Genomic DNA, 10,608 nt, shown 5'->3' on the forward strand with positions numbered 1-10,608 from the left:
TAAAGGTGTTGTTAATCAATGTTCTTTGGAGCACTCTTCAGGCATTCCACATTATGAAATTATTCTTTAAAAAAGTTAAACAGTTCAAAAACAAATTTAACAAGAAAAATATTATCAAAGAAAAAGATTAAAAATAATGCATTATTCAAGAAACTAACTTTGACCCAAAAAATGTAAAAACTCTTAGCACTTACTTGGATTTACATTTGATTCAAAACAAAACAAAACAAAATAAAATAATTCATTTTTTTTGGGTAAAAAAAAAACCAAATATGATCCTCTCAAAAAAAAAAACAAACAAATATAACTATTCTAATGGAACGAAAATGAGGGTTACAGTCCTCTCTATAACCTTTTATATTTTGAGAGGAATAACGTTTTATTTTATAAATAGTAATCATATGCCTCGTATATTTTTTTTAGGGGAATCATATGCCTCGTTTTTAATCATTAATCATTTGTTCATAAAAAGGTATTATAATTAATTTTAAATTTGCTAAAATAAAGAAGTAAATTTAAATTTTAAACTAATCTTTTCAAGGATTCAATTTCTATACATCGTGAATGTAAAAGTTTTCCACAGTTTTTTTTAAAGAATTTACTAATAAAAGTACTAAAAGAATTTACTAATAATTTTCCAATATAATTGCACAGTCGAGGAAACGTTTCCTTTATAAATATAGCAAGCATCGAGGCTTAGCTTTATAAATATAGATTGTTGTTGTTTTACACAACCACATATCCTTGGACTACATCATCTTCATAATCATAGTCACAACACAACACAAATCATGTCTCTATGGCTCATTGCATTCTCTAGTTGCATATTATCAATCTTAATATACCGTTTGGTGAAGTTTGCAACAAGAACTTCATCACTACCACTCCCACCTGGACCAAAACCATGGCCAATAATAGGTAACTTACCACACCTTGGCCCTGCACCACACCAATCTCTTGCAACCTTGGCTGAAACCTATGGCCCTTTGATGCACCTCAAATTAGGCTCGGTGGATGTGATCGTGGCGGCTTCGGCCTCCGTGGCGGAACAATTCTTAAAGGTACATGATGCTAACTTTAGTAGCCGGCCACCCAATGCCGGAGCTAAGTACATAGGTTATAATTATCAAGACCTTGTGTTTGGTCCTTATGGTCCAAGGTGGCGACTACTCAGAAAAATCACTACTGTTCACCTCTTCTCCAACCAATCCTTGGATGAATTTAAACACCTACGTCAGGTTAGTTAACATCTTTTTCAGGGCCGTTTTGACAATTCGGAGGTCCTATTATAGTCTTGACAATTTTTATTTAAAATGAATTGAAAAAAAAATTCCAACACCACTTATAATAACAAACAACTACGTATGTGTTTGATAAATCATCACGTTGAACCAAATCACAACAACTTTTTCACTTCAACGCAGAAGCTACCATTTGGAAATTCTCAGAATCGCGGCAAAAACACTTTGTAAACCGCAAGAAACTTGAGTCTAGGGTAGAAAACTTGAAACCAAACACACGCTAAGTTGTTGTAAGATATATGAGCAATGGTTCAAACCTGACTACTTTTACTTACAGTAAAATAGACAGTTACCTATAGGCAAAACATAATTGACACTTAGTAACATATTTTGTCCAGACATTCGTCTTTTTTCAAATTTTGAAGCCCTATGCCAAAGGCCTTGATGCACTTGCATATGGTCGGCCCTTATTCTTTTATCAATTTTATCATAAATTTGTGGATCAAAACAACTCTTTATACACAAGAGCAACTAGATGTGATTGTAAAAGGTCTCTTCACTTTAACAAGAGGGTTTGAGTTTGAATCCAACTCTTAAAATACAACAATGTTAAATCTCTTGAAGAATAGTTTTATGAGATATTATTGTTCTATCCAACTTAAAGTATTAGTCTATACAATGCGTACAAAGATCCTCAATTTAAAAAACAAATCAATACACTCTTTATCCTCTAATTCTAACTGTATTCTACTTTTTTTTTTTTTAAAGAACCGTATTCTATTTTTTAAAAGATTGTATTCTACTTTGTTAGTTTAAATTCTTGCAATATATGGTACGTAATGGATATTAAATTTGAATACATCTTTTAGATGGAATTCGAATATTAATTCATCACGTTGTGAGAGCTTGATCGATCACTGTTGTTGAACATAAAGGGTAACCAATGAGATTAAGTCTATTAAAAGATACTAAAAACTCTTACAATATTTCAATCAAAGTTTAAATTCAAATAAAAAATAGTATATTTAATTTTCAAGCAAAATGTAATGTTTGTTTAGTCAAAGAAAATTAAATTTAATGTTTAAAGTCTATTAAAAGGTACTAAACTCTTACAATATATTTAAAGTTTAATGTTTATTTAGTCAAACAAAATTAAATGTGACGTCTATATGCTACCTATGTATAACGGTACCCCTTTTTCAAAAATTTGACATCCGTCTATGCTTGCCTTCCTTGCGTTTTCAGATGGCGTACCAAATAATTTTTTTTTTGAACAAATAAAAATGGAATATATTGCTCAAATGGACAGTGAATCACCCTGCAAATCGTGTACTAAAAGTGATGAATCACACAATATCTGTTACAAGATCATGACACCAAAAATCAAAGGTTGCCTCCACCAAAATAAAACAAAATTACATGACATCCATACATAACAGCGGATGCCTCCACCAATCGTGAAAGCTAAAAGCAATAGGAACAACATTTGTGGAGAGCCATAAAAAAGAATTACGCTTTACTCTTTTAGTTATGTTGTGAGGATCGATGGCCGCATTTGTAAAGACACGGTTGTTCCTCGCCTTCCAAATTACCCAATAAAATGTTAGCCAAATTACCTTGAAAAAAACATATGAAGATCGCGGCATACCCGCCAATTGAGTAAAATGGCTAGTAATCGAACCAGGACTAACAAAAGAAATCCTGAGCCAATTACATATTAAAGACCAAACTCTCCCAAATAAATTACAAGCAACAAACAAGTGATCCACCGTCTCGGAGAAGCCACACCCACTGACGCACAAATTATTGTCAGGTTGAAGTACCTGTCCACGCACCAGATTTGATCTTGTTGGAATTCTGTCTTGAAGTATTCGCCGGCAATAATAGACACTTTAGAAGGAACCAATTTATGCCAAACATTAGTAACTGCTACACCATTCAAAGATTCATCAGCTGATGTGAGAAACCAATAAGTCCCCTGAACGAAATAGCCATGTATAGGATCTAACAACCACCTCCAAAAGTCTAATCTATTAACGTACCAAAAAAATCGTAGTTAATTATTTGTCAAAAAAATCTTAATTATTTATTTATGTTCTTCTTTTTTATGTTGTCAAAAAGAAAGTTATTAATTTTTTGTAGTCCAAGTGTTTTTGCACCCCAAACAAAAATTGAGGATTTATTTTTCCTTCCACTATTCTTAAAAATTCAAGAATGTTTCTGAAAGTATAATTTGAACTTTGAAGTATATATATATTTTTAGGATGTTTCAAATATATATTTTTGAAAGGCTTACAAGCTTCTTTTTCTTTTTCTTTTTTTGTACCAAACACATGTAAGGAGTGAAAGATGCTCCAATATTTTTTGTTGAAAGTCCAGTTTTTTTTTAGGGTAAGTAGGCCCAGTTGTTTCTCTTTTTCTTTTTAATAAGCAAAATAAATGGACCAAAAACAGTACTGTTGTCGGTTCATTCACATGCTAAATGGACAAAAATGATTAATTAAATGGACAAAAACAGTCCTATTTTATTTCTTTTATAAATGTTATTCATGGACATTTTTATAAACTCGCGGATACTTTAAATATTATTTTGTTGTTATTATTCTTGGTTATTTATTGCAAAGAAAAAAATATAAAATGAGATATTAAATGATGAAAGTTATTATAGGAAGAAGATAAATTGTTGTATTAAAAGTAGTAAAATGTATTTGTTGTCTTGGTTTGTATAAAAAAACTCAAAAATAACAATTAAAAAGGAACGGATAGAGTATGATATTATTGCATGGCCCCAAGACAAAAACTTGGTAAAGTACGGAGCAAAGAAAGTTAGGAGCTATGGTAAATGAACCGACAAAAGTACTCTTTCCACATGCAAGTTATTTAACAAAAAAAAGAAGCAGTTTGATTATTTTTTTAAAAATAATAATTAATATTGAATTGAAGAGTGAAATTAATCGATTATTTTATAAGAATAATTTTTTTTTACAGAAGAATCACTTATTAAATGACGAACAGAGTATGTCCAACCAAATGGACCAAACTTCCTTGTCAACACATGAAAATTACTACAAAAACACATAAACATGAATTTTCCCTTTTCAATTACATTCTAGTTTAGAAAAGAAATTAAAAACTAAATTTTACTTAAAATACATGAGTTTTTCTATTCACACCCCATGTTTTTTTGGTTACACCCAAATTTTCTTAAAAGTTTTTTATAATATCAAAATTGCCCTTTTATATAAATTTTCTTAAAACCCTAATTTTATTCATTGTGAGTTTCACCCCACAATCGATCAAACAATTTGATGTTCAATATCAATCTCCATGAAAATTAAAGAGTGAATCAAAATATTTTTCATCCATACTCAATTGGATATAAGTAAGTGAATTTATTCTTCTATTTGCTAGTTTCAATTTTTTTCCTTCAACTGCACTGATGCACTGTACGATTACGGTTTTAATTTACATCGGCAAGGTTAACTTAAATTCAGTTTAAGTAGGTTCATGTAAACCTACTTAAATTGAGTTTACATGAACCTACTTAAACTAAGTTTACATGAACCTACTTAAACTGAGTTAACATGAACCTACTTAAACTGAGTTTACATGAACATACTTAAACTGAGTTTACATGAACATACTTAAACTGAGTTTACATGAACCTACTTAAACTGAGTTTACATGACCTACTTAAATTTAAATTGAGTGTACATCATCTAACTTACATAAACTGAGTTTACATGAATCTACTTAAATTAAATTTACATGAACCTACTTAAACTAAGTTTACATGAACCTACTTAAACTGAGTTTACATGACCTACTTAAATTTAAATTGAGTGTACATCACCTAACTTACATAAACTGAGTTTACATGAACCTACTTAAATAAGTTTACATGAACCTACTTAAACTGAGTTTACATGTGCATACTTAAACTGAGATGACGTATAATCATTGAATAAGATTGAACTTTTAGATGTACACTTAAACTAAGTTTGCATGATCTACTTAAACTAAGTTTACATGACCTACTTAAACTTAGTTTACATGAACCTACTTAAACTGAGTTTAAGTTTGTACACTTACTTAAATTTAGTTTACATGAACTCAGTTTACATAACCTACTTAAATTCAGTTTACATGAACCTACTTAAACTGAGATTAAGTATATACACTTAAACTTAGTTTATATGACCTACTTCAACTTAGTTTTAGATTAAATTTTATGAAAGGGTAATCTTGTCATTTTGGAGTGCAACCATGATTAACTAGGGTGCAAGTAGAAAAACTCAAAATACATTTGTGCCCCCTTAATATACATCATTAATGATGTTGGGTCTCTATTTTCAAATATGTAATTTTGGTAATGAATGAATATAAGAATTTTTCTCAGTTGTTAATTTGGAATATAAAAGTGGGTGATGTAGCAACTGAGATGTTGATGTTTAGTTGCATTAAAACTCATCCATGTATTTTTTCAACAAAATAAAACGTCATCATACATCATGTTGAGGGGATGCTTGTGTTGTAATTTGTGTCCACACATCATTTTCCTCCAATCTTAAACACATGACCATCCCAAGGTACCCACTTAGGAAGAAAATTCAATTGGTACTCCACCGTTTTAAAAAATAAGTAAAATTGATTTTTTAAGTTTATTTATATAATGATGTATGTGGTTCATAATATGGACCACATACATCATTAAATGAATGAACCTAAAAAGTGAATTTTACTTATATTTTAAAATGGAGGAAGTACTAAATGATGTTTAGGTTTTTAAATACATTACGATGTGCAATGATGATGTCAAAAGTTAGAGTTTTTCTATTCACACCCTATATATTTTTGGTTACACCCAATTTTTTAAAAAAGTTTTTGATAATACCAAAATTGTCCTTTTATATAAAAAATTTTAAAATCTTGATTTCATTCATCGTCGCTCTAAAATTCCACTCTCTTTCACCCACCAACGATCAAACAATCCTGATGTTCAATTAATCTCTATGGAAGATTAAAGAGTGAATCAAAACATCTTTCATTCATACTCGATTGCATATAAATAATCGAATTTTTCTTCTTTTTCAATAACGCTGGTTTCAATTTTCTTCTTCTTGTTCAACTGCACTGTACGACAGTTTCAGTTTTACATTGTTGAGGTTAACTTAAATTCAGTTTAAGTAGGTTCATGTAAACTTAGTTTACATAATCTACTTAAACTTAGTTTACATAACCTACTTAAACTGAGTTTAAGTATGTTCACTTAAACTCAGTTTACATGAACTACTTAAACTAAGTTTACATATACATACTTAAACTGAGATTACATAGAATCATTGAACAAGATTGAATTTTTAAATGTACACTTAAACTCGGTTTACATGACCTACTTAAACTGAATTTAAGTATGTACACTTAAACTCAGTTTACATGACCTACTGAAATTAAGTTTATATGACCTACTTAAACTGAAGAGAGGTTTTAGGGTGTAACCAAGAAAAAAGGAAGATGCTTTTTGAAAATTAAATTTTATGGAAGGGTAATTTTGTCATTTTAGGGTGCAACCAGAATTAAATAGGGTGTAATTAGAAAAACTCCAAAAGTTATCACACTCTTACTAAATTAATCTTATTTATTTTTTGTTTATTTCTCACCATTATAAATGCAAAGTGTTATATACAATAAATTTTTTTTATCCTCTCAAAAAAGATATAAAACCAAGAGACAGTAATATTTTAGATGTAGTATACACAACATTAATTTGAGAACATGATTAGAAACATAAAATTACTTATTCATTAAAAAATGTAAATAATGTTGATTTTAAAACAAATTATTTTGATTAAAGTGACAATCATTTTAAAACGGATTCCGTATTTATATATATATATATATATTTTTTTTTTTTGGTACAAAACCGTATTTATATTTCTAACGTTGACAAACTAACAGAAAGGACTGAATGTAGTAACGGTGAGAAACTTAGAGGACCGAAATAAATCAATTTTTAGTTAGAGGGACTAATCCGATACCAATTAAATAATTAGAGGACCAAAAGTGTAATTTAGCCTTAATTTTATTCCATTAATAGTAAGAATTTAATGGAAAAAATTAATATTAAACTACTTGAATAATAAATTAACACAATTTCCAATACACAATTACTATTAGTAGAATTCATAACATATGCTCTAAGAGCACAAGTTAAAATTTCCCTTAATATTATAATCCTATTAGTTGAGAGGTAGTTGAGGGAATGTTTGGTTTTTCACTATTTTTCAAATGACATTATTCAATAAGTTCAACCTAATCAATTGCATTTTCAGGAAGAGGTAACAAGATTGGTCAACAATTTGGCAAGTAATCATTCAAACTCAAAAGTTGTGAACTTAGGACAACTATTAAATGTATGTACAACCAATGCACTTGCCAGGGCTGTGATAGGAAGGAGGGTATTTAATGAAGGAAATGGTGATTTTGATCCTAAAGCTGGTGATTTTAAGGCTATGGTTGATGAGTTGATGGTTTTAGGTGGAGTTTTCAACATTGGTGATTTTATTCCATCATTGGAATGGCTAGACCTTCAAGGACTTCAAGCTAAAATGAAGAAATTACACAAGAGGTTTGATGCATTTTTAACAAACATTATTGATGAACATAAAACTTCTATTTCTAGGAGTGAGAAACATAAGGATTTGTTGAGTACTTTGTTGTCACTTAAAGAGGAAACATATGAGGATGGAAATCAACTCACTGATATTGAGATCAGAGGACTACTTATGGTATGTTACATACTCTTTGGAAAATTGAATCACAAATGAAAATATTGAAATTGGTATCTTATTTTAACGTTTCAAACAATTTTGGTGAAATTAGAGTAAGAAAATACCATGTTACATGAATATGTTATAAAACTCATTAAATTTTATTTCATATCAAAAAAACAAAATTCATTGTCTAGTATATGATATAGAAAGAAAAGGTGCCTAAATTTAAATCATGTTGCAACAAATATAATTTCAACTAAATTTAAGTTCGTAAAATTTAATCAAACTTGTGTTTGTAAACTTCAATCCAAATAAACATTGACATTGACCAAATTTTATAATAAGACATATTTACAGTTTTGTTTCATTTTTCGTTCAGAACATGTTTGTAGCTGGGACAGAGACAACATCAATCACCATAGAATGGGCTATTGCAGAATTGCTCCGAAATAAAAGAATCATGACCCAAGTCCAACAAGAATTAGAGACCGTTGTTGGTCGAGACAGGAACGTGAAAGAAGAGGATTTACCTCAACTACCTTACCTTCAAGCAGTGGTAAAAGAAACATTTCGCTTGCATCCATCTACACCTCTTTCCCTCCCGCGAATTGCATCTGAAAGTTGTGAGATTTTTGGGTACCACATTCCAAAGGATTCAACTCTTTTGGTAAATGTATGGGCCATAGCTCGTGACCAAGAAATATGGGTTGATCCATTAAAGTTCAAACCCGAGAGGTTCTTACCAGGTGGTGAGAATTGTGATGTTGATGTGAAGGGAAATGATTTTGAGGTTATACCTTTTGGCGCTGGACGTAGAATATGTGCTGGATTGAATCTAGGAATTCGAATGGTCCAACTTCAAATTGCTACCTTGGCTCATTCGTTTAATTGGGAGCTTGAAAATGGGATAAATGCAAAAGACATAAACATGGATGAATCTTTTGGCTTAGGTATTCAAAGAGCTGTGCCATTATTAGTGCACCCTAAACCAAGGCTCTTGCCACATGTGTACTCGTCATGTTTTTGATTTTGAAATTTTCTTTTTATGCAAGTTGCATTTCCCTTTCCTATGTTTTGTTATTAAATTTTAAATAAACAAGTTTGTAGTCAGGCACGCATCCACTCATGTGGTATTGGGGCAATTGCCTCCACCAATGTTTATTTATATGTGTTGAAGTTTGCTTTTTCGCAAGTTGCATTCCCCTTTCCTATGTTTTATTATTAAATTTTAAATAAATGGGTTTGTAGTCATGCGCGGATCCACTCATGTGGTATGGGCCATAGCTCATGGCCCAGGAAAATGGGTTGATCATTAATGTTCAAACCTGAAAGGTTCTTACTAGGTGGTGAGAACTGTAATGTTGATGTGAAGGGAAATGATTTTGAGGTTATACTTTTTGGTGTTGGATGTAGAATATGCGCGGGATTGAATCTATGAATTCGAATGGTCCAACTTCAAATTGCCACTTTGGCTCATTCGTTTAATTGGGAGCTTGAAAATGGGCTAAATGCAAAAAAACATAAACATGGACGAAGCTTTTGGCCTAGGTATTCAAAGAGTTGTGCCATTTTAGTGCACCCTAAACCGAGGCTCTTGCCACATGTGTACTCGTCATGTTTTTGATTTTGGAATTTGCTTTTATGCAAGTTGCATTCCCCCTTTTCCCTTTCCTATGTGTTGTTTTAAAATTGAATAAAGGGTTTGCAGTATACTAGTGTGTGAGTGTGATGATCACAAAAGGGGAGGATGGGAAAGGTGTAATGTCAGTTGGTAAGTCTTTGTAATTCAAACTATAATGTGGAATTGTATGCTTTTATTTATGTAAACTTGGGAAGTAAATTTAGGAGTTAAATTTATTTATGTTCAAAATTAACAGGCATGATAGTTTTCACCCATTAATTTTCTAATTGTGCGATTTTAACTCTCTAATTTACTTCATAAGTGTGGCATATTAAATTGACGTGTCTCCTCTCTGTTGGAAAAGTTGGTTCCAATGATACTGAAAATAAAAAATTAAAAAACATAAAAATTGGAATCACATGCTTTCACATAAACAATTAAAGTAAAAAATTATCGTTAATTCTAAACCTTAAAAATGTATAAAAACAAAACATGTATCACCTAAAACAAAATTTGTATATTGGTTAAAATGGCAAAGATAATTGATGAAGTCACTGAGGTGAAAAACGAAGGGAGAGGGACAACATAGTAGCTAAATGGAAACTTTGTAGGAGTTTGAGGTGGAAAATTAATGTAATTTTTTCGACTTATGCTTTTTAATATAATGGCATTTTGAATATTTGAGTTTGTTCGGTTTTTAATTTTATAACCTGTCATTTTGAATGTCAAAACAATGTTTTAGATTGATTGCTAAGCAGTCAAGTTGTTAAAATGTTTAGAGGAGAGTTCTTTGATTGCTTGTATTTGAGAAAGAAGAGAAGATTGTTCCACAAGCTACAACAATAAACCCTAACTCACCAAGTTTAATTGTGACTCAAGCTAGCTAGTATTAATTAGCTTAATCTAGTGTATTAGCATGTTATTAGGAATTATGTGCTTCATACTTTTCTTATAAATACCCAATGTACTATCA

At 30.6% G+C, this 10,608-nt stretch overlaps 1 protein-coding gene across 1 annotated transcript; it reads left to right on the forward strand.

Moving 5' to 3' along the window:
- The first annotated feature begins 699 nt into the window (after positions 1–699).
- On the forward strand, positions 700–9,190 carry LOC11425400 (flavonoid 3'-monooxygenase). Its single transcript, XM_003598900.4, has 3 exons — positions 700–1,238; positions 7,574–8,029; positions 8,394–9,190. Exons 1-3 carry the CDS (start codon positions 792–794, stop codon positions 9,039–9,041), a joined length of 1,551 nt encoding a protein of 516 aa, XP_003598948.2. The 5' UTR covers positions 700–791; the 3' UTR covers positions 9,042–9,190.
- Positions 9,191–10,608: the final 1,418 nt, after the last annotated feature.

The sequence above is a fragment of the Medicago truncatula genome, chromosome 3, assembly GCF_003473485.1.
Source record: "Medicago truncatula cultivar Jemalong A17 chromosome 3, MtrunA17r5.0-ANR, whole genome shotgun sequence".
Classification (NCBI taxonomy): Eukaryota; Viridiplantae; Streptophyta; class Magnoliopsida; order Fabales; family Fabaceae; genus Medicago; species Medicago truncatula.

Coding starts and splice junctions, on each gene's coding strand:
- LOC11425400 (XM_003598900.4), top strand. CDS start 792: ATGTCTCTATGGCTCATTGCATTCTCTAGTTGCATATTATCAATCTTA. Junction 1,239..7,573: donor AATTTAAACACCTACGTCAG/GTTAGTTAACAT, acceptor TTGCATTTTCAG/GAAGAGGTAACAAGATTGGT. Junction 8,030..8,393: donor AGATCAGAGGACTACTTATG/GTATGTTACATA, acceptor TTTTTCGTTCAG/AACATGTTTGTAGCTGGGAC.